The following is a 24,776-nucleotide window of genomic DNA, read 5'->3' on the forward strand; positions in this document are numbered from 1 at the left end:
TAGTTCCCAAAAAGAAAAGAGAGGTTCTGTTAACCAAAAAAGAGGAAGAGATGTTAAACAGACAAAGACAACAGATATCCCTTACACATGGTACCTGAAGCTGTAAATTTTAATAAGCTTGTGTAAGGAGAGTCTATAAAGTGAGAAGAAAGATTGAGATTGAGCCTTGAGGAATTTCAGTATTAAAAGTTGAGTTTATCGTGGGATTTCACGAAGGTGACTAAGAAGTAGTGGCCAGGGAGTTAAAAGAAAAACTAAGAGAACATGGAATCATGGTAACCAAGAGAAAGGAGGGTGCTTTAAGATGGAAGAATTGGTCTTCTCATGTTGATTGATGTTGTGAGGTCATATTAAATGAGGATTAAAAATTCCAGTAGGATAAAGCGACAGAGGTCAGTGATAACCTTAGCAGGAACTGTTTAATGAAGTAATAGAATTGAGACCCTGATTGGAGTACACCAGGGTTTTCTCAATCTTGACACTATTGACATCTGGGCTGGATAATTTTTCACTGTGGGGGGGGGGGCTGTTCTATGCATTGTGGGATGTTAGTAGCATCTCTGGCCTCTATCCATTTAGCTACCAGTAGCATACCTTCTCCCCTAGTTGTGACAATCAAAAATGTCTCAAGGTACTGCCAAACATCCCTGGGGAGACAAAATCATCTCTGTTTGAGAACCACTGGGGTAGACCGAGGAAATTCAGACAAGTGGAAACAGCTATTTTTAGGTATTTGGCTATGAAGGTAAGGAAAGAGAGCAGTAATTAGAGAAGAAAATCAGGACAATTTTTTTTTTTTTTTTTTTTTTTTGAGACAGAGTCTCACTCTGTTGCCCAGGCTAGAGTGCCGTGGTGTCAGCCTAGCTCATAGCAACCTCAAACTCCTGGGCTCAAGCGACTCTCCTGCTTCATCCTCCCAAGTAGCTGGGGCTACAGGCATGTGCCACCATGCCCAGCTAATTTTTTCTATATATATATTTTTAGTTGTCCAGCTAATTTCTTTCTATTTTTAGTAGAGACGGGGTCTTGCTGTTGCTCAGGCTGGTCTTGAACTCCTGAGCTCAAATGGTCCACCTGCCTCGGCATCCCAGAGGGCTAGTATTACAGGTATGAGCCACTGTACCAGCTGACAATTTTTTTTTCCAAAGCAGAGGTGCTGATGATAAAGATCAGGTGCCAAGGGAGAGGTTCAAGATAGAAGTAATTAGCAGAAGGGGATGGGACCAGAGCAGAGGTGGAGGTGTTAGCCTAGAGAGGAGGAGGGACATCTACCTGTTGTAACAGGAGGTAACAGGATGGGTACTGATGCATATAGATTTGTAAATTTGGCTTTGGAAGCATCTGACGCCTTTTATCTTTTTAGTGAAAGGAGACAAAAATCATCTACTGAGAGTCAGGGGAGGCATAGGAAAGTCCAGAGATTTGAGAAAATTGTAAATAGTCTTTGTAGATAATGGGAAAGAAGATTTGATTTTTTATAAAAAGCAGAATTACTGTCAGGGTAGATGCTCATTTGAGGTTGGGAAGCATTAATTTATAATGTAAGTTAAAGATTAACTGTGTTGTATAGTTTTTTCCAGTGACCTGAGTGCAGAAATGGAGAAAGCGGATAGCTGAATTCATTCAGGTTTGGGTTTTACTGGCAGACTGTGAAAGAAAAATAGAGAGAGAGACAGAGATATTGGGGACTAGGGAGAAAGAGAGACAGATTGAGAGAGAGAGGGGCATGCACCTTTGGTTTGTACACATGTAAAAAATGGGTTTAACCTTCTGCTAAGGAGTCACAGACAAATTAAAGACTTTTGCCCTCGAATGTGATCTATATATACACATGAATAAATCTTTAAAAAATAATGAAGAATTTAGGAAACATTAATAAAAACTAAACATTAAAATGGGCAAAGGGGTTTAGGGCATGGCAAAAGGGTTACAGAATGACGGATCATGGACTCTAAGTTGGTATGGAGGGACCCATAACAAGGGCCAGAGTAGGATAACCGGAGTGGAGGAGAAAGTCCCATGATCTAAAGAAGACAAGAAACTGGAAAGAAAAGGAATTGGTTGGATTATCCCCATGAACAATGAAGTCAACAAGGATAATGGCAGAAATTGGGATACACAGGGAAGACTGCGAGCCATATGTCAATGTCTTTTGTGAATGAGATGAAATAACCAGGTACCAGGAGGCTAGTAGATGGTCATTAGAAAGGAGGAAAGAGCTGAATACAATGAGCCTGAAAAACAGAAGGATAATATGTTTTGTTTTGTTTGAGATGGAGTTTTGCACTGTCACCTGGGCTAGAGTACCATGGTGTCATCCTAGCTCACAGCAACCTCAAACTCCTGGGCTCAAGTGATTCTCCTGCCCCAGCCTCCCGAGTAGCTGGGATTACAGGCAAGAGGCACCATGCCCAGTCAATTTTTCTATTTTTAGTAGAGATGGGCTCTGCTCTTGCTCAGGCTGGTCTCGAACTCCTGAGCTCAAGGGATCCTCCCGCCTCGGCCTCCTAGAGTGCTAGGATTACAGGTGTGAGCCACCGCACCGGGCCCCAGTATGTTTTGTTTTCACAAGAGTAGGACTTTAATGATTTGGAAGGGGCACTGAGGAGCACACAGGGGATACCACACACTCTTCTCTTTTGAGGATGCAGAAGCTGCGGAAAATAAGCAGCTACCCCTCTAGGACTCCTGAGGAAGAGTCAGGGAAGTGTCAAATGAGCGCACTGAGGACAGAGTGAGTAATACGGGTATTTAATAGCCTTTACTGAACAAGTCAATGGATGCGTTATATTTTATAGGAAACACTTAAACATTTGACAATAAGAGGAGATCATTTTTCTTTTTTCTTTTTTTCTAGTTACTTCATTTTTACTACACATTTTCAGCATACAAATCAAGGTGCAGTTTATTTCACATTAATATTAATATATTAATAAGATTTTTTGTCAAATAAATAGGGAATTCTCTTTAAAGAACCATCACCATACTTCATTGCCAGTCCAAGAGCAAATGGGAGCACATTTTAATATATCCGGGGGAATATCACTAACCAGGCATAAAGCTTAAAGGGGAAAAGGCAGGCTGAGGGTGGCAGCAGGTCATGGTTAGCACGATTAGCACACAGGGCCAGGCCAGGGGGAACCCTTGATCCAGGGTTCCTTGTTCCCAGCCCACCTAGCAGCATGATGGATGGACATGAATTCTCCAATTCCAGTCTGAAGTACCCCTTCTAGAGCGAAGAGAGATGACAGAGGTGGAGGGGAACAAATTCCAGAAACAGTAGTAGGGAAGCAGAGGGGATTTTTCCCTAGACACAGTGGCCTTGTCCCTGATGACACCCCTGGAAGCTCATGTGAAAGCTCCAACAGTCACACAGAGGTGGCAATGGAATGATCAAGAATAGGAAAGTCGAATATGACTGTGGCTGGAGCCTGGTGGGTGGAACGTGGGCTGACAGTCTGATGGGACGGTAGCCTTCCACAGCTTGGCACAGACCAAAGTGGCGGGAATGTGAGTAGGCCCTGGCAGCGGGCCCTGGGGATGACATGTGGTTGCTCTGATGGAGCTCATGAGGCTGAGTGTAGAGCAGCCGCAACAGTGAGGGAGCTGGACTGTGGGGCAGAAGGTTACCAGAGTTCCTCTGTGGGGAGAAGCTGCTAGACCAAAACAGGAACAAGGGGCACACCCCGTGCTCCTGGGGAAAGCCCTGGAGATGGTGAGAGGGAAGCGTGGCTGAACAGCGGGGTGGGCTTTGAGCTAGCGTGGGAGGCTGGGAGGCATTGCTCCAGAGTCAGGGGAGCTCTGCCTTCCCTCACCATTAGATCCTCGTAACTATTTATAATTAGATCTGGAGGAAGAACAAGGCCCTTCCATCTCCCACAACCCCAGACTCAGCCCCCCGGGGAGGGGCAAAGAGTGATGTGGTAGGGAGGTGTGAGGGGTCTACTGGGTCTTTGTATCTTCCAGGGCTGGGTTGGGGGAGGTAGTACCGAGGTGGCAGAGTCTGGTATCTGTGCCTTTAGATGTGGTGTGGGTTAGGTTGTAAGCGGCTCTGGCAGCTGCTCTTGGCTTTGGCTGCAAGAGTGGAGGGAATATTGGGGCTGCTGAATGGAGTTTCCGTGGGCCGAGGATAGGGCAGTGGCGTGGGGCTCCACCCCTCCCACGGCACTGTCCATGATGGAAGGTGGAGGTGGCGCATGGGAGTACGGATGGGCAGGAGTACACTCCATTGCAACTGGTGAGGGGAAAGACGTAGATCTTGCTGGGCGTGTAAGAAGATCCATTTGCTCTACTGGGGGCATCAGCTCTGGAGGCTTGACATGCCCCCTGTAGCATCTGTTGTCCAAACTCAGTGGTACCCCCTGCTGTAAAGGTGTAAAGCAGAGACTTCCCAGTCACATTCTGCATCAAACAGGATGTTTGATCTCATAGTCCTTCATCAGCAAAATGGCATCAGGAAGGACTGAGTGGCATCCTTCTCTGTGGACAGAAATGACCTGGCAAGTGTTAAAGTAGATTGTATCTTTCTTGGTCCTTCTTTTTTTTTTTTTTTTTTTTCCGAGACAGAGTCTCACTCTGTCACCTAGGCTAGAGTGCAGTGGTGTCATCACAGCTCACTGCAATCTCAAACTCCTGGGCTCAAGCAATCCTCCTGCCTCAGCCTCCCAAGTAGCTGGGACTACAGGTGAGCACTACCATGCCTAGCTGATTTTTCTATTTTTTGTAGAAATGGGGTCTCGCTCTTGCTCAGGCTGGTCTCGAACTCCTGGCCACAAGCTATCCTCCACTCTCAGCCTCCCAAAGTGCTAGGATTACAGGCATGAGCCACTGTGCCTAGCCCCCTTCTTGATCCTTTTAAAGGCCTCTGGCATGTTCTTCTTGTCACTGAATGTAAGTTCCACATCATACTTTGTATGAGACATACATGGGACATAAGGATGCCCTCAGTTTTGCTGACAATTACTCTGCTACCCTCCAAGTGGTCCTTGTTGAGCACCATAGTCTCTCCTATGCACGTGTACTCTTACTCTGACGCTTGCACAGCTGCTTTTCCATAGCGGGTTACTGGACAATAATCTAGTCTTGCCTTTCAGGGCTTATATGGAATACAAGAAGAAATCTTTCTCAGTATCCCTTGCATCTTGGGTCGGAATGGTGTCTCAGATGTTGTGAAAATTAACCTGAATTCTGAGGAGGAGGCCCTTTTCAAGAAGAGTGCGAGTACGCTTTGGGATGTCCAGAAGAACCTAGCAATTTAAAGCCGTTTTATGTTCCACTGTTTTACAGAACAGAAGATAGGAGACTGTATATTTTACATTATAAAAGTATTTTCATCTGATGTGTAAAAAATAAAAAAAAATTGGACACCTATGACATCAATCCAGTCTTTCAAGGTTAGAAAGAAGAAACTGTAAACAGATTTCTCCTCTTTATGAGTCCCCTATAGCTCTAGTCACGTGATACTTAGTCTGTACAGGTGTAAGCTATGCTTGTGAAGTATGTCATATATGTAAGGGCACGGTCCACCCTCATAGTCTGTTATTCTTGCTGTCTTGATAGCTTTCATTCTAGTCATCTACTACTGAACATGCTTAGTTTCCCATTATTTTGTTCTTTTTCCTTTTTCTTCATGTGTTTCCTTGAATGCATAAAATATGGTTGAGTTTAATTTAGTTAGGATGGGGGCAAGGAGAGTCTTCTGTGGGTTTTGCTTTTTTTTTTTCTTTTTGAGACTTAGTCTCACTGTGTCACCCTGGCTAGCGTGCAGTGGCATCATCATAGCTCACTGCAACCTCCAACTCCTGGGCTCAAGTGATCCCCCTGCCTCAGCCTCCCAGAGTGCTAGGATTACAGGCATGAGCCATTGCGCCTGGCCAGTTTTGCCTTTTTTAAAAACTCCTGTTTGTATACCAAATTAAAACTTAATTTTAGGAAATCCTTGCAAAGATTGAAAGGCTGAAAAATATATATAGTTTCTAAAGGGAATATTCTATGAAGTAAAACTGCTCTACATCTCGTATTCTCAACAGGACAGCATAGTCCCCAAGGGAGTGAAAATTGGTTCTTGGGGGTGTGTGTGAAAAAAATTTTATATATTACAAGGGTTTGTCACTCTAAAGCTCAATCCTACCTGACAGATCTTATTCCTTAATATTTAATTTCATGATGGGGGAAAATTTCTAAAAAGGCTCTTGAGGAGGCTGATAATGAAAAAAGAGAAATGCCGCTCTACATTTTATAAAAGAATTTGTCAGATGTGCAGTATGTATTTTTGATTATAAATGAGTTGGAAAACAGATTACATAAAATGTGGTGGGAGAAGAGAAGTAGAAACCTTGGTTTATTACAGACTAATTTTGGATTCTACATTTAACTACTTAATGAGTTGAGCTTTCCCTTCCACTTGTAGAAATGGTTATGAATTAGCACTCCACTGGTCAAATTCTTAGGGTTTCATATCTTATTTCTTTTTTTTTTTTTTTTTTTTTTTTGAGACAGAGTCTCGCTCTGTTGCCCAGGCTAGAGTGAGTGCCGTGGCGTCAGCCTAGCTCACAGCAACCTCAAACTCCTGGGCTTAAGCAATTCTACTGCCTCAGCCTCCCGAGTAGCTGGGACTACAGGCATGCACCACCATGCCCGGCTAATTTTTTCTATATATATTTTTAGCTGTCCATATAATTTCTTTCTATTTTTAGTAGAGGTGGGGTCTCGCTCTTGCTCAGGCTGGTCTCGAACTCCTGACCTCGAGTGATCCACCCGCCTCGGCCTCCCAGAGTGCTAGGATTACAGGCGTGAGCCAACGCGCCCGGCCTATATCTTATTTCAAAATTCCCTTTGCATAGAGGGTTAATATTATTTTTTCTATGTCATTTCACATTTGAGGCGGTGAAAATCCCTGAGGTCCCTTTCTCCTACAGCACTGGCGATAAATTTCCAAATGAGGGTTAAACAGCTTTTTGGATACATGCAGACAAGGTTTGGTTAGAAGTAAAACTACTTGGCTCTCTAGCGCTTGAGTTCTGGGAAACAGTACTGGGTGCGCTAGCTGAGGCCCCCGCCCCGAGGAACCTTCCCGAAGCCCGCGGACTGCAGAAAGATGAGCAGGCCCACGGCACGAGGCTGCCAGGTGGCGGCAGGCAACGGCGCAGGCGCAGTGCCCCAGGCCTCGGGCCTGCGCCAGGTGTGCTGGGCCCCTGCGAGGTCCGCACGAGCTGGGCGCGGTCCTGCGCAGCCGCAGTGGCAGGCGTGGCAGGCAGGGAGCAGGTCGGTGGTTTACTTCCTGCAAACTCCGAGGAGCTTCGCGGCTGTGTCCTTCCATTCTATTTCTCGCCTCCTGAGTGAGTGGCTATGAGCTGGCTTGCGGGAGTACCGCGAACCAGCCAGAGCGTGGGCGCCGTGGGAGCCAGTTGTTTTCGCCAGAGGCTGGCTCTTTGTCCGCGCCTGGGGACATGCAACCCGCTCTGGGGCGGTTGGCCCTTCCCTCCTGTGAGTGTGGCTGGAAGTACCTGGTGCCTGGGCCTGCAGACCGGGGCCGGCCGGGGTCCTGGCGCTGAGAGCCGGGGGCGGGGAAAGAGTGTAAGGGGAGAGAGAAGGGTGGTCAGCTGGAGGAGGGGAGGGAAAGCTATCCCAGCTGTAGTCTCATGTTTGGTGGAGCAGCCCCTTTCCTGCCCTTCACTCCCTCGTAGCCGTACCCACCTTCCTTCTCCTTTCCCTGGTTTGCTTCACGGATGCTGGGCTGCTGGCCAGAAACTACCCAGCTGCTTTGCCAGTCAAATTTGTGGGTCCCTGTTGTGTCTGCAGCACTTCTTTCCACACTGGGGCCCAGGGGTTCTCCTTACCCGGTCTCCCACTACAGACCAATTCCAAATCTGGAAATGGCTTTGCAGTTTCTCTTCACTGTGTTAGGTTTCCAAGATGGCGACCGTGAAGCGTGAACTCATTCAGAATTTCACTTCAGAGGAGGCCATTCATCACAATAAGATCTCCATTGTGGGAACTGGATCGGTTGGTATGGCCTGTGCTATCAGCATCTTATTAAAAGTAAGCTATGTGCTCTGGGCCGCAGGGTTAACCAAGATTTCCTCGGTTGGAGGCAAGGCCTCTGCACATGGTTGTGCAGGTTTTGCCCAGTTCAGGGGGTCTTTGGGGGACCCCGTCCAGGGCCTGGGTTAGTCTAGAGGAACAGATGCTGTTTTCTAATTGTTCCTCCCAGAGGGAGCTCCTCCTTCTAAATTGTATGGTGGTGTCATATGTGTTACAAGTTCAGTGAAAGTATGTTGACATTTCATTTTCACTCATGTAATGACAATAATGAGATACCCCTTTGCTTGATTTGGAAAATCAGCTCACAAATTTTAAAAAACTGGAGAAATAGGTGGCAGAGAAAAGAGTGCACCACATGTCAGTGGTGGTAGGCATTCTACTAGTACCAAATACCATAATCTTTTTCCCTTTAACTATTTTTCTCCCATTTCCTGGTTTCTATATTTATTTCCCTTCCTTCCTTATTCATGTTAGGTTAGTTTTAGTGTTTATTGTTCTTAGTATTGATGTGGCTGATAAAGTAAGATTCTAGTTTAATGGCTTGAGACAGAAGACTAAAAAGATTCTGATCCCTTTCTAAGAATATTACCCTGACATGAGCTCATAAAGTTTTAGTAAATCATATGAAACTTTGAGCTATACTTTGTTTTTATTAATGGAATATCTATAAAATTTTCTTAAGCCTTTTTTTTTTTTTTTAAACAAGGCCTTTAATCCTGGCATGATTGATTGAATTTAAAGGATTGGTCCTGGGCTTCATATCTAGATGACATAGTGTCCTATGGCATTAAGAGTAGCAGCTGCTGTCAATTGCTGCTCTTGCCAATCATACAAACTCCCCATGACTCATTTTGTTCTACCAATAGTAATGTCTTTATCAGCAGTGTCCTCATTGCTAATACATATACGTGAAAAACAATATATTTGTTTTTTTGGTTGTTGGAGTTTTTTGTGTTTTTAGAGAGAGGGTCTTGCTCTGTCACCCCCAGGGTGGAGTGCGGTAGTGTGATTACAGCTCACTACAGCCTCTGAGCTCCAGTGATCCCGCCTCAGCTTCCCAAGTAGCTGGAATTACAAGCACGTGTCACTACACCCAGCTAATTTTTCTTATTTTTTGTAGAGACAAGGTCTGGCTGTGTTACCCAGGCTGGTCTGGAACTCCTGAGCTCAAGCGATCCTCCTGCTGCAGCCTCCCAAGTTACAGGCACGAGCCACTGTGCAGGCTACAGTTGTTTTTAACATCCATGATAATGACAATATGCTTTATGTACATTATCCTATACAACAACCCTGAAAAGTAAATAGCAGATCTATTTTATAGAGGAGAAAAAAGGCACAGACCATCTTAAGTTGCATGAATTGATAAGTATACCGATATTGTATGTAGAAAAGCTTGAAGTAAAAGATTTATTAACCATCTCTGCTTTTAAGGGCCTTTCTGGGAGGGATGGAGTCCTATCCCTAAAAAAAGTGATAACAGCCACAAGCTTCTAGAACTGGAATTCTATTATATTGCAAACGATACCATTTGTATATCATAGAAAATGTGGTACACAGACCCCCTGCAAAGCTCTAGATTAAGGCTTACTTTAATCTCCCCCTCTCTTTGCCCTAGACAGTGCAACTTCTTTCATTCAGGGAGGTCGTGATATTTTAGAAACTCCTTTCTGATGAAGGAATTCTCAGTAGGATTTGTTTAGTAATTTATTGGCAGGAATTTACAAACCTAGTAGAGAAACAGTAATGCCTTTGAAAATTACTGAATCATACCATAATACATAAACTTTCATTGTATAATGTGAGATCCAACTTTGTTTAATTTGATGGTGTATCCTGACTCTAGAACAGCCTAGTGTAATAGACACTTAGTAGTGGAATGAAAGAATTGCTAAAATCCAAATGCACATTAAAAGGGAAAAAGCACTGGATTATGAATACAAAGATTGGATAGTCTACTCTGCTTCATTTTTATAAGTAAGGAAAGTGGGTCCCGAGAGATTGAGTTAGAATACATTTTTATAGACTTTATTTTTTTAGAATACATTTAGATTTACAGAAAAATTGAAAAGAAGTACAGAGAGAGTTTATATGCCACATGTAGTTATTAACATCACCGTAGCTTGGTATGGTATACCTTAGTGTGGTACATTTGTCATGATTAAAGAACAGATAGTGGTATGTTAACTAAAGCCCATACTCTACTCAGATTTCCTTAGTTTTTACCTGACGGCCTCTGTTCCATCAGTGCATCCGGGATGATAACACAGTACATTTAGTCACCATGTCTCCTTGGGGTCTTGTAGACTGTGAGACTTTTGTTGTTTTTGATGACGTTGACCATTTTGCAGAGTACTGGTCAAGTATTTTGTAGATGCACCTCTGTTGGAATTTGTCAGACTGGGGTTTTGGGTCTTAGGGAGGAAGATATAGAGGTAAAGTGACATTTTCATCACATATTTAGGGTACATACTGTCAACATGATTTACCAGTGTTGATGTTGACCTGAGTCACCTGTCAGGTTTCTCTATTGTAAAGTTACTCTTTTCCCTCTTTCCATACTGCACTCTTTGGAAGGAAGTCCCTCTATGTGGCCCACACTTAAGGGGTTATGCTCCCTTTCCTTGAGGGTAGAGTATCTGCCCTCCAGAAATATTTATTTTAATTCTTCTCCATGAGAGATCTGCCTTTTCTCTATTAATTAATTCAGTCATTTGTTAATATCGGTATGGGCTCATGGTATTTTATACTATGGGTTATAATCAAATACGTCTTTGTTTCTTAAATTGCACCAGTTTTGGCCATTGGGAGCTCTTCCAGGTGGCTGCTGTGTCCCTTTGGCTTACTCCATCAGTGTAGAGTTTTTATTGTGTTTCGAGTACTTACTTCCTTACTTTTTGGAACTTCAAAATGTTTCAGGTTCTTCGTCTTGTATATTTTCTGCACCAGTCCTAGAATCAGCCTTTTTTCCCCCTAAACCTCGGTTCCTTTTATTGGAGAATGGTATTAGAAACTAAGGTCTTGGGCTAGGTATGTTCAGTGCTACTAGTGTTATGATACATTTTTAAAACTATGTTTTAAGATAATTTTATGAGTACTGTGTAATTCTGTTCCATAGTATTCTAATCTCTTTGAATAATTTAGGGTATCCAGAAAGCATTGGCATTTCATTAAGCACCAGTCTTTTCCTTGTGGTACCACTTAGACTTCTGGGCTAATTAGTTATAGTCTAGTTTAAAATTTGTAGTGCTTAACTTGGATTTCCAGTAATTAGAATAAAGAAAAAAGATCCACCAATGTAAGATATATGCTTAAATTATAGATACTTGATCATTTATTTCTAAGTTCTAGCACGGAGGCATTTTTCCTCCTAGGAAAAATTTTAATATGTAATAAAGATAAAAATAGGTAAACATCTATTCCCCAAAAGGTAATATACACACAAGGTTCAACAATAAAAGTAATGCAAAAAGACGTATGTGGAGGAGTCACATTCTCATCCACTTTCCATACAACCTTTTCCCAATGTCCACTTTAGGAAACCATTTATATTAGTTTCTTGTGTATCCTCTAGTATTTCTTTTGTGAATACAAATATATTTTCTCTCCTGTCTTACATATAAATTAGCATCCTAGAAATATATAGTACTAATTGGTTTCTGTAGGTAATTTTGTCTGATGATAGAACCAAAACATTTTAGAGTTAAAAGGAGCCTTCCATTTTAACTCATTTGCTATAGTTTGAATGTTTGTCCCCTTTGAAACTCATGTGGAAACTTAATCCCCAGTGTGGCAGTATTGAGAGGTGGGGCCTTTAAGAGGTGACTGGGTCATGAGGGGTGTGTTTATGGATAATGGGTTATTAATGGGAGCGGGACTGGTGGCTTTATGAGAAGAGGAGGAGAGACCCGAGCTTAGCACTCTCAGCGCTGCCCTGCGCTGCCTCAGAACTCTGCAGAGGCCCCACCAGCAGGGCCCTCACCAGATGTGGTTCCTTGACCTTGGACTTCTCAGTCTCCATAACTGTAAGAAATAAATTCCTTTTCCTTATAAATTACCGACTTTCAGGTATTCTAAGTAACCGAAAACGGACTAAATCCATTTATTAAAACTTTTATTGAGCTCTTGTGGATGCTAAGTACCACGTGGGTGGAGATGACTCAAGGAGCTCACAGTCTGGACAGAAATTCCTTTGACAGCAATTTCTCACTGTGTAGCCTCAGCTGAAATTGAAGATGGGGGTGTTCACTACCTTCAGAGGCTGTTCTCTTCACTAAACAGTTTCTGTTTTCTCCTAATGATGAGCTGAAACTTTGTAACTTGTATCTTTTCTGGTTTAATGAGGAGACAGATTATGTCTTCTCTCAATCCGGTAATTCACAAGCTAGACATAGACCACCAACATAAGAATTTTTTTTCACTCTCCAATTAATCAAGAGGTACTCCCACCTCACCCCCATTGACTAATATCTTTTAGGGTTTGAGTGATGAACTTGCCCTTGTGGATGCTGATGAAGGCAAACTGAAGGGTGAGACAGTGGATCTTCAACATGGCAGCCCTTTTGTGAAAATGCCAAATATTGTCTCCAGCAAAGGTTAATGTCATAGTTTAAATACTATAAATATTCTAATACTACATAAAAAAAATCTAAGGAAATAATCTTATTTCCTTTGACCTCCCCAGTTTTTATAGATAAGGCTGGTTGCTCTCTACTCTGTACTCTTATAACATGTTCAGATTCATTAGGTTGTACTTTGTTTATAAGATTTCCTCCAGCATGGGACTGAGTTCTTTGTGAGCAGCAGAAATAGTAGTTATCATGATAGCTATCATTAATTAATTGCCACTTGTGTGCTAGACACTGATGTAAGCACTTTATATTATTTAAACCTGCGCACAACTCTGTGTTTTACAGATGATGTACCTGCACACTGAGGTTAAATAACGTGATGGAGTAGGGATTTTAACCCAGTTCTGTTTGACTCCAAAGCCTAAGCTCTTCCCCGCTATCCTTTATTCACTTGGCCCCCGAGAATAATTATTTGAACAAATGAATGAACCAAGATCTCCCTGTTCAAAGGTCCTTTCACACCACTGCTATCTCTAAGTAAATATTCTTCATTTACTAGACTAATCCACATTTTGACCTCTTATTCTAAATAGTACAAAAAATAGGAGGTTTTTTTTTTTGTTTGTTTTTTAAATAAAAGAGGGTCTCACTGTGTTGCACAGGCTGGACTTGAACTCCTGGGCTCAGGTGATCATCTCACCTCAGCCTCACTAGCAGCTGGAACTACAGGCATGTGCCACCGCTCCTTGCTTAGGTTTTTGTTTTTTAATGGACAAGGAAAACTTAGAACTAATTTCCTTAAACTAAAAGAGTACTATGAGCATAGTATAAAATTTAAGGGAACCCACTCTTTGGTAAACCTACTGTGGTGATTGAGGTGAACAGGAAATGTGTACTTAAATGTCGGATGTTTTCTTTCATAACCTGTTTTTTCTTCAAATCTTTCCCCAGATTACCTTGTCACTGCAAACTCCAATTTAGTGATTATCACAGCAGGTGCACGCCAGATAAAAGGAGAAACACGCCTTGATTTAGTCCAGCGAAATGTGTCTATCTTTAAATTAATGATTCCCAATATTGTACAATACAGTCCCCGATGCAAAATGATTATTGTTACCAATCCAGGTCAGCTTTATTTTGACTGTTAATTGAAGAGTTTTTTGGGGAGTGGGGTTAGTAACAACTTTGTAGGAAAGAAAAATTTAATGAGTATTAAATCCTATGCTACCAATATAATTCTGGAATCTCTTCCTGTTTTGTTGGTATAACACAGTGGCCCCCAACGTTTTTGGCACCAGGGACTAACTTCATGTAAGACAATCCTTCCACTGACTGGGTGTGGAGGGTGGAGAATGGCCTCAGGATGATTGAAGCAAACCACATTTGTTGCATTTGCAGCCGCCCCCCAGTGCCAGCATCGCCGCCTCAGCTCTACCCCAGATTATCAGGCGTTAGATTCTCGTAAGGAGCACGCTACTTAGATCCCTTGCGTGCGCAGTTGATAGTAAGGTTCTTGCTCCTGTGAGAATCCAGTGCCGCTGCTGATCTGACAGGAGGCGGAGCTCAGGCGGTGAGGCCAGCCACAAACACTGATGAAGCTTTGCTCCCTCTTCCACCGCCTACCTCCCACTGTGCAGGCCCAGGGCGGGGGATGCCCAAAAGGCCACGGACTGAGACTGGGACCAGTGCTGGTCCATGGCCTGGGACTTGGGGACAGCAGGTATAACATGTTTTTTGCACTTTTGTAATCAGTGTATGTACTAAAATCAAGGTTTCTTTAAATATTAGTGTATATGGGAAGATAATTTGCTTAATCATATGCTTTCAAGGTTTATGTTCTAAAGGCTGAGGTTTGTTTTCCATATTACTGTGTGAGAAGTGAAAGTAGCACGATAGGTTACTGCCTGACACTCCAAAATTGTATTAGACTTCTCACTGGTGCATGTACAAGGGGGACAAGTTCAAGATGTACTTTGGAGAGAGATTAATAAAATGTGCAGGACTGATAGATTATGTGTAGTAAGGGAAAGGGAGGAATCAAAAGTAACTTCTAGATTTTTCCTTTCAGTAACTGGATAGTAGTTCCGTTTACCTGGGTTGGATGCTTTCAGTGGGGTGGGAGTCAGTGAGGCAATGTTAGGTATAGGGTAGAAAAATCAAGATTTCCAATTGGGATGTGTTAAATTTGAGATATCTGAAAAGAGGAAATGTCAAACAGGTAGCTGATGATGAGTCTGGAGATCAGTACTTTAGGGGGTATTCAAATTTTATAATATATTTTAAAATCATTTGGAATGGTTTTTCTCTGTGGGTAGGCCAGAACCAAATACGTGACTAAGTATATTCATTTTAATTTTGATACGGAGGAACTGCTATTTAAATTATGTTTCACAATTTTATAAAATATTTACATGGCTCCAGCATCAAATCTAGAGAATAGGAATTATTCAGAGAAGTCTAGCTTCTATCCCTGTCCTCTTTTCCCTGTAGCCTCCCATCCTTTTATAGGTAGCCATTTAAAATTTCTACTTTATGGTTTATAGTTTATTGTTACTATATATACATTTTCCTCTGTTGTCTTTTATTTTTAATTTAATATATTATGAATCTCACTCCACAGTAGATTTAGAAATGTGCTGATTAATGTAGCTTTTTGGTAAGTTTTGAAGTCAGGTGTTAAATCCTCCACTTTGTTCTTTTTTGATTATTTTGGATCTTCTGGGTCCTTGGCATTTCGAGATGAATTTAAGGATCAGCTTGTCAGTTTCTTCAAAAAAGCCAGCAAGGATTTTGATAGGAATTTCATTGAATCTGCAGACCGGTTTTGGTAGTCTTTGCATCTTAATAATATTAAATCTTCTGATCAATGGACATGGGATATTTTCCCATTTATTTAGGCCTTTAATTTTTTTCAGCCAGGTTTTGCAGTTTTCAGTGTTCAAATCTTGCACTTCCTTTGTTAAATTTATTCCTAATTTTTTAATTCTTTTAGATGCTATCATGGATGGAATTGTTTTCTTAATTTCATTTTTGGATTATGCTTTGCAAGTATATAGAGATATAGTTGATTTTTATATGTTGATCTTGTATCTTGTCATTGTGAACTCATTATTTATCTCTTAAAATTTTAGTAGAGTCTTAGGATTTCCTATAGACAAGATCATATTATCGGTGAAGAACGTTTTATTTTTCCTTTGTATTCTGGATGTCTTTTATTTCTTTTTCTCATCTGATTGCCTTGGCTAAGACCTGCAATATGGTGTTTCCAAGTGGCGAGAATAGGCATCCTTGTCTTGTTCCCAATTTTGGGGGGAAAACATTTAGTCTTTCACCATTAAGTAGAGTATGCTCTTTATCATGTTAAGAAAGTTCCCTTCTATTCCTAATTTGTTGAGGGTTTTTATTATGAATAGGTGTGTTTTTTTGTCTTTTTGTTTTTTTACTTACTTTGAATAAGGTGTTGGATTTTGTCAAATGTTTTTTCTGTGTCTAGTGAGGTGATAATTTTTTTTGGAGTTTATTCTGTTAGTGTACTATACTAATTGATTTTTTTGGATGTTAAACCAATTCTGGGATAAATCCCACTTAGTCATGACATATAATAATCTTTTCTAATGTTGCTGGAATTGGTTTGCTAGCATTTTGTTGAGGTTGTTTGTATCTATATTCTTAATTAAGGATATTGGTCTGTAGTTTTCTTGAGATGTCTTTGGTATCAGGGTAATCCCAGCCTCATAGAATGAGTAGTAGTGTTCTTTCCTTCTTCATTTTTTGGAAGAGTTTGTGAAGGACTGGTATTCTTTAAATTGTTTGGTGGAATTCTCCAATGAAACCTGGGCTCAGGTTTTGCTTTTGGGAAGATTTTAAATTATAGATTCAGTCTTACTACTTGTAGGTCTATTCAGATTTTCCATTTGAGTCAGTTTCAATAGTTTTTGTCTTTATAGAAATTTATATATTTTATGTAAATTATCTAATTTGTTGGCTTATAGTTATGTTTGTTTTTTTTTTTTTTTTTTTTTTGAGACGGAGTCTCACTCTGTTGCCCGGACTAGAGTGAGTGCCGTGGCTTCAGCCTAGCTCACAGCAACCTCAAACTCCTGGGCTTAAGCGATCCTACTGCCTCAGCCTCCCGAGTAGCTGGGACTACAGGCATGCGCCACCATGCCCGGCTAATTTTTTGTATATATATATTTTAGTTGTCCATATAATTTCTTTCTATTTTTAGTAGAGATGGGGTCTCGCTCTTGCTCAGGCTGGTCTCGAACTCCTGACCTCGAGCAATCCACCCGCCTCGGCCTCCCAGAGTGCTAGGATTACAGGCGTGAGCCACCGCGCCCAGCCTGTTTTTGTTTTTTTTAAGAGACAGGGTCTTGCTCTGTCATCCAGGTTTGAGTGCAGCAGTGTGATCATAGCTCACTGCCCCGTTGAACTCCTTGGTGCAAGTATTGTCCTGCCTCAGCCTCCCGAGTAGTTGGGACTACAGGTGCATGCCACCATACCTAGCTAATTTTTTTACAGAGACATGGTCTTGCTACATTGCCCAGGCCAGTCTCATACTCCTGGCCTCAAGTGATCCCTCACCTTGGCCCCCCAAAGTGCTGGGATGACAGGCATGAGCCATCACTGTGCCTGGCCTAATTTGTTGATGTATAGTTGTTTATGGTATTCCCATATAGTCCCTATTTATTTCTCTGAGGTCAGTAGCGATGGTCCCCTTTCCTTCCTGATTTCAGTAATTTGGGTCTTTTTTTTTCTTGGTCAGCCTAGGTTTTTCAATTTTGTTGATCTTTTTGAAGAACCAATTTTTGATGTTAAATAGTTTTCTCTGTTGAACTATTTAATTTTAATTTCCATTCTAATCTTCATTATTTCTTTTCTTCTGTTTTCTCTGGTTTTAGTGTGTCCTTTTTCTTGTTTCTTAAGAGCTAAGGTTATGTTACTGATTTGAGATCTTGTTTTCTAGTGGGCATTTATAGCTGTTAATTTCCCATTAAGCACTGCATAAACTGCATCCCATAAATTTTGGTACCTTGTGGTTTTGTTTTCATTCATTTCAAATATTTAAAAATTTCTCTTATGATTTCTTCTTGACACATTATTATTACGGGGATGTGTTAATTTCCAATTATTTGTCAGTTTCTCAGATTTCCTTGTCTAGTTGATTCTAGTTTAATTCTCTTGTGTTCTGAGAATATACTTAGTATGATTTCAGTTCTTTTAAATTTGTTGAGACTTACTTTGTGCCCTAGCGTATGATCTGTCTTGGAAAACATTCCATGTGCACTTAAGGATGTATATTCTGCTGTTGGTGGTTCTATAGATGTCACTTAGGTCTATTTGGTTGATAGTATTGTTTAGATCTTCTGTATCCTTCCTGATATTTTGTTACAGCAGCACTAATGGACTAAGACAGTTGTCAAATACTTTATATCTCTATATCTTAAAAACCCAATAATTAAATTTTATATATTTTTTGCAATTGTGTTTTGAGGGGTGTGTGTATATAATATATACACACACTATATAGATGTTATAAATTATACAATCTTATACAGTTGCTATATAATTGTTACAAGTGCTCTTTAGTTTTGCCAGTATGAATATTTTGTCTGATGTGACTTTCTTTCAACCTGCATAATTTGCTTTAGTATTTCTTGTAAGACAGGTCTGCTGCTAGCAATGAATTTTCTCAGTCCTTATTTGGGACTCTGAAATATAGATTAGCCAGAGAGAGGATTTTTGGTTGAGTTTTTCTCCCAGCACTTTCAGTCTTCTGGCCTCCACTGTTTCAGATTAGAAGTCATTATTGACTTATTTTGGTTCTTTAGTATTTGAAAAGTTGTTTTTCTCTGTGGCTTTTAATAGTTTGACTGTGATGTGTCCAAGTGTGAATTTCTTTCAGTTTATTCTACTTAGAGTTCACTGAGCTTCTTGAATGCATGTTTTTCATATTTGGGATGTTTCAGCCATTACTTCTTTGAATTTTCTTTCCCCTTTTTTCGCTCCTTCTGGTGCTACCACATGTTGATATGCTTACTCATGTCTCACAACTTTCTGCATCCATGTTTTTTCTTTTTCTTCATTTTTAATTTCGGTAGTTTTTAGATTATCAAAAATTTTGTATTGGACAATTCTGCCATCTGCATATAAGGACTTTTGTCTATTCCCAAAACTTTGTTTCCCTGTCTTACTGCCTAAACTAGGAGGCTCTCAAGGACAGTGTTAAATAGAAGCAGTGATAGTGGGTATCCTGACTTGTTCCTGGCTTTAATGAAAATGCTTCTAAGTTTTCTTCATGATGTATGATTTTTTTTGGATTTTGATAAATACCCTTTTGAGGTAAAGGAAGTTCCCTTCTGTTGCTAGATTGTTGAGTTTTGTTTTACCTTTTTAAACCCTGAATGAGTTTGGAATATCATCAGGCTTTTTTTCCAAAAATTAAAATGATTTTATATATGTGTTTTTCTTTGAATCTCAAGTGGTATAATACATTAACAGACTTTCTGATAATGAACCATCTTTGCATTTCTAGGCTAATGCATCTTTGTAAGTAAGTGATAGTGCATTTATTATTTTTGCATGTAGTCTTTGCTCAGTTTGGGTGTCAGGGTTTTACTATCCTCACCTGTTATCTAAAACAGGCTGCTTGAGATAAGAATTAGTTCCTTGAAGTTCTGATAAAATTTGTGTGTAAAAATTTGAAATGGTGAGGGGATAGATTTTTGACAGAAGTTTATTAAGGTATATATGTTGAGTCACATTTTCCATTTTTTCGTAAGTCATTTTAGGAAGTATTCTAGAGAGTTATCCTTTTCATCCAAGTTTTAAAATGTACTAGCATGTTGTTTCATATTTTATGACTTTTAAAATCTCTATTGTATCCATGGTAATGTTCCATTTCCTAGTAGTATTTGTTTCAGACTTTGCCTTCTCCCTCCCTTAGTTTTGCTAGAGATTTTTCAAATTTATTAGTCTTCTCCCTCCCTAAAAAATTTTCTATCCTGTTTTTTTTAAATCTTACTATTTTCTGCTCATTACTTCCTTTTATTTTATGATTAATAACTTTTGTCATTTGATTTTTAATCTTTCTTATTTTAAAAATGTATTAAAGAACATGAACTTAACCACTAAGTACTTTATTTTTTAGCTTTGTTCCATGGTACTTTATCTTTCAGTTCTAAATATTTTGTAAGTCCTAGTTTTCTTTCCCCTTTAACTCAGTGAGTCATTTGAAAGTATATTTTTAGTTTTGAGACATTTTAAAATTCGTTTTATTGTGGTTGATTCTAATTTAACTACAGTAAAATTGTGTTGTTCGACATCAGGTCTTTAAAATCTGCTACGGCTTAATTTTTGACCCAGTTAATAGTGCTTGTAAAAGTTCCTTATAGACATTATTGGGCATGATGCTCTATATATATCTATTTGATTATACTTAATAATTTTAGTTTTGTGAAATTACCACTAATTTTTTCTGATGTATCAGTTTCTGATAAAGGTATATTAAAATTTTCTACCATGCTTATGAATCAAATCCACCTGATGACTACTTTTACATTATTCTGAGGTTATATTAGGTGTATCCAGGTTCATGGTTGTTATATATTGCTGGATTGTTTCATATATTACTACGTAATATCTCTGTATCCTCATTAATGCTTTCTTTTTGAAAATTCTATTTTGTTTGCTAGCATATTGACCTTCTTTTGGTTAATAGTAACCATTTTAACAATTCAAGAAGAATAAAATTCTGATAAATGTAATAATGTTTAAAATAATTCCCACATCCAAACATCAGACTGCATCAAAAATTTTTCCCTTGCCTACTGAGACAAAGGTGTGATTGTTTCCCTGACAGTTGATATCCTATTGTTATTGTTTCTATTCCCCTCTTAACTAAGCTTCTTATTGAAAATGGGTTATTCTCTGAGAAATATTATTATTTAAAAGATTTGATAAAGGAGTATTGATTTCTGTTTCTCAAAATTTTCTATGCAGTGAACTTACTATGTTTCTGCATACCATGCTATGCAAAGCAGCAACAAAAAGGTTTTCCATAATTTCTATTGGGTAGATATTTTTGGAGTTGTAGTATATAGCTGCAGTTGGATGGAGTACCATGTTTTTCCCCCCTACAAAACACTGGATTTATTAGGGTTTTTTTTTTTTTTTTTTTACCTTCCATCTGATGAAGATACTAGTTTTACTATAGGTAAATCTAAAAAGAACAGGAGGCAAGAGGATCACTTGAGCCCAGGAGTTCAAGGTTACAGTGAACTATGAGTGGGCCACTGCACTCTGGCCTAGGCAATACAGCCAGACCCTGTCAATCAATCAGTCAATCAATGAATGAATAATCATTTAAGATGAGAACTTTTTCTGACGTACAGTTTTTCTTCTTAGTGGATATCTTAACTTATGTAGCCTGGAAATTGAGTGCATTTCCCAAAAACCGTGTTATTGGAAGTGGCTGTAATCTGGACACTGCCCGTTTCCGTTACTTTATTGGGCAAAGGCTTGGTATCCACTCTGAGAGCTGTCATGGGCTGGTCCGTGGAGAGCATGGAGACTCAAGTGGTAAGCCTAAAGCACCGTCGAGGCCTGCATCCTCTCTGAAACATATTTGACTGTATTATCAATTATAGATTTACTTACAGTATAAAATAGCTCCTGGGTGGGGAGAAAACACTTTATTCTGCTTTAGGCTCTTCTAGTAGTGCTTACGTTTTTGCACATTTGTTGTTTTTAAAAATAATAATACACAAATACAAATTTGAAAAACATGAGATTGCTACTATAATCCTACATTATGAAGTGCTAAGATTATAATGCTTTCTTAATACAGAACTAAGTAACTCATATGATGTAGTTTTTACCTTGGAACACTCTAGTTCAGAAAGGTCAGCATTATAATTCAGGTAACATGAACTCTTCAGACTAAAGGATGGATATAACTGGAGAATATTAAGGGAAGAAGGGTGCTGTGGTGATAGCAGTCCTTTTTTCCTTTAGTTTCTTCTGGCTAAAAATGTTTGAAATCCATGTAATATAAACCCTGGCTACGGAAAGAAAAGGACTTAAAGGCAGAAAAGCTAAAAGTTACCTGTCATTGAAAGCTTAAAACTGCCACTTTCTTGTTTGGAGAATCCCTGCCAAGATGATAGCATTGTGGATCCCCATCTGTGGAGATTCTGATTTAGATCTGGAAGGGGTATGGCTTGGACATCTGAATTTTTTTTGATAGTTCTGTTGAACATTCCTAGTTGAAAACTGGTCAGGAAAATTGTAACAGTTTTGCTAAGGTCAAAACAACCAAAAGCCTCCCTCAAAACCCAAACCCTGCTATATAACACCATATAATGCATAGATGGTTTTGGTATCTCCTAGTTCCTGTATGGAGTGGAGTGAACATTGCTGGTGTCCCTCTGAAGGATCTGAACTCAGATATAGGAACCGATAAAGATCCTGAGCAGTGGGAAAATGTCCACAAAAAAGTGGTTTCCAGGTAATTTGACAATTTCATATATTTATATTTGTAAGTTAGTTGTGAACCTGAATTCTGCTAGAGGGATGTGATTAGTCCCTTAAGTACATGTTGTTATATTTCCCAAGTTTTTATTAGCACTCCTTTTGTTTCTGTGAGCATATTCACCAGATTATAAATTCTTAAGCAGTCAGGGACTAATTCTGTCTTGGTCATAGCATGTACTAGGGACTCACTTGTTGACTGACAGTATATTTTTTCAAATACTTGGTGTGTAATGTTTACTGTTAGTGGTGGAATTGGTTTCGTACTAATTTCTGGATCTCTGTTCTTACTTAAAAAAACCACTGTAAGAAATTCCTAGGAGAAATTATTGATGGAAACATTTTAGTTTTGTGGCATTGCCAGATAGTTTGCCACAAAGTGGATGTTTGATGACAAGTGTTTCTTCCAAACTAACTTCTTATGTTCGTAATTTCTTCTTACTCTACAGTAGGTATGAGATGCTTAAAATGAAAGGTTATACTTCTTGGGGAGTCAGCCTATCGGTAGCTGATTTAACAGAAAGCATTTTGAAAAATCTTAGGAGAGTGCATCCAGTTTCTACCCTGAGTAAGGTAGGATATTCATGTTTGAAAAATCATTATTTAACTTTAACATAAAATAGGGGTAAAGAGCATTTTTGAGGGACCCTTAATTTTTGAGGCTGATCTTCTGGAAACACCTCTCTTCTTAAAAGTCTGTTCTTTGCTCCTGCTGAAGGTGGGAGGGTGAGGAAGGAAAGACCTATCTTTGTAGACCTTTGTCCTGGCCTAGTGTGACAGTTCTTATTGCATTTATTAGATAAAAATAAGTCTTTCATGCATATTTATTATTTAACTGAGTGAACTAACTCTACAAATATGTAGTAACATTGGGAACCACTGTGGGTAGATCTTGTCACATTTGGAGTTGTTCTCTAACAGTTTCAATTATGTCCAATGAAGAGAGACCTAGGAAAGAAACACTACCACAAAAGAATTAGCAGATAGTCTCCTGGGGACAAGGGAACTGGGGCAAGGGTAAGATCCCACTGCTTGTCTAAAGGGGAGAGGTTCAAACAAAATGGAACTAAATCATTGGAAATAAAGTAATAGGAGTTTTGAAGTGGTCCCCTGATCGGAAGTGGTTTCGATTAAGGAGATAGAGAAAGGAATGTGGGCCCCTGCAAACATGGCAAAAGGCTGGGGCCTATGTGGAGAGATGGCTGATGAAATTGAACAGTGTGTCTAATCATGTTTTAAATTGTTCTGTGTTGGTGCTCTATGTCTGCCATAATTTATATTACCAATCCATTGAGTACTCATTCACCCAGCAACTGTTGTTTCTCACATTACAGACCTTTGTCAAGAAGTAAGAAAAAGGAATAATTTTTAAGTCTTTAATTTCAGGGCCTCTATGGAATAAATGAAGAAATATTCCTTAGTATTCCATGTATCTTGGGAGAGAATGGTATTACAGACCTTATAAAGTTAAAGCTGACCCCTGAAGAGGAGGCCTGTTTGCAAAAGAGTGCAGAAATACTTTGGGAAATTCAGAAGGAGCTCAAGCTTTAAAGTTCTTTAAAGCTACCATTCTGAAGCTATTGAGGAAGAGATCATAGTTATGGAATTGTATGTTTCAAACTTTTGAATAAATTTGAATTTCTGAAACTTGGAAAAAGGAAAAGGGAAGAGTAACTGCCCTGCTTATTTAGCTTTCCAGCTCTTATTTAGTAGCCAAATGATAGATGATATTTTTTTCAACAATTCCTAAGTGACTGCATCAGAGGTATTTTTGGGACCTCTGATATACTAGTGCTTGCCTGATATATATGTTGTTGTTATTTGGTCCAAAAGAATGTGTTTATTGTGTTATAGACATTCTGATTCTTTTCATCAAATGCATGGTAAATTCTTTCATTCTGGCTGCCTTATACCTAAGTTTATTTATATGCTATTAAAAAAAGTTGTAACTTCCTCTATAATGTAAAAACAAAAGTATATACATGTAAAATATGTAGTTGCTAACACTAAATAAAACCTTGATTTGACTGTGCTAGTTTCTTTCTGATATTTTGTTTTTGAGTAGATTTTTATTTTTAAAGAAAAGATCTAAACTGTATAAACCCCTCGATGACTAAGACTAAATTGATCATTTGTGGGCTGCCTGATTCCCTAAATATCTTTTTTAATTTTTTTTATTTCAGAATATTACAGGAATACAAATGCTTTGGTTACATATATTGCCTTTGCACTGCCTGAGTCAGATTTACAAGCATACTCAACCCTCAGACGTTACACACCATACCAATTAGGTGTGAATTTACCCATTCCCTACCTCCCCCCCCCCGCTGCCATCTGCCTGACACCCTATGAGAGTTGCTTCCATATGTGCACATAAGTAGTGATTGAATAGTACCAATTTAATGGTGAGTACATGTGGTGCTTGTTTTTTCATTCTTGTGATACTTCATTTAGAAGAATGGGCTCCAGCTCCACTCAGCATAGTATAAGGGTTCTTCGTCATTTGTTTATGGCTGAGTAGAACTCCATGGCATACATATACCACATTTTATTAATCTACTCATGTATTGATGGACACTTGGGTTGTTTCCACATCTTTGTAATTGTGAATTGTGCTGGTATGAAAATCCGAGT

At 39.5% G+C, this 24,776-nt stretch overlaps 2 protein-coding genes across 2 annotated transcripts in view; both read left to right on the forward strand.

The window, feature by feature from the left end:
• Nucleotides 1–5,511, forward strand: part of LOC138384277 (L-lactate dehydrogenase C chain) — a 32,173-nt gene extending 26,662 nt beyond the window's left edge. Inside the window, exon 7 of the mRNA XM_069469674.1 lies at nt 5,094–5,511. Coding sequence (XP_069325775.1) covers nt 5,094–5,258 — 165 coding nt within the window. The 3' untranslated portion in view covers nt 5,259–5,511. The remainder of the gene's footprint in view (nt 1–5,093) is intronic.
• Nucleotides 5,512–7,905: 2,394 nt separating this feature from the next.
• LDHAL6A (lactate dehydrogenase A like 6A) lies at nt 7,906–23,846 on the forward strand. Its single transcript, XM_069469675.1, has 7 exons — nt 7,906–8,040; nt 12,518–12,635; nt 13,563–13,736; nt 21,018–21,191; nt 22,002–22,119; nt 22,592–22,715; nt 23,529–23,846. The coding sequence occupies exons 1-7, from the start codon at nt 7,915–7,917 to the stop codon at nt 23,691–23,693; spliced, it is 999 nt and encodes a 332-aa protein (XP_069325776.1). The 5' UTR covers nt 7,906–7,914; the 3' UTR covers nt 23,694–23,846.
• The last annotated feature ends 930 nt before the right edge of the window (nt 23,847–24,776 follow it).

Source organism: Eulemur rufifrons, chromosome 6 (genome assembly GCF_041146395.1).
Source record: "Eulemur rufifrons isolate Redbay chromosome 6, OSU_ERuf_1, whole genome shotgun sequence".
In the NCBI taxonomy this organism is placed as follows: Eukaryota; Metazoa; Chordata; class Mammalia; order Primates; family Lemuridae; genus Eulemur; species Eulemur rufifrons.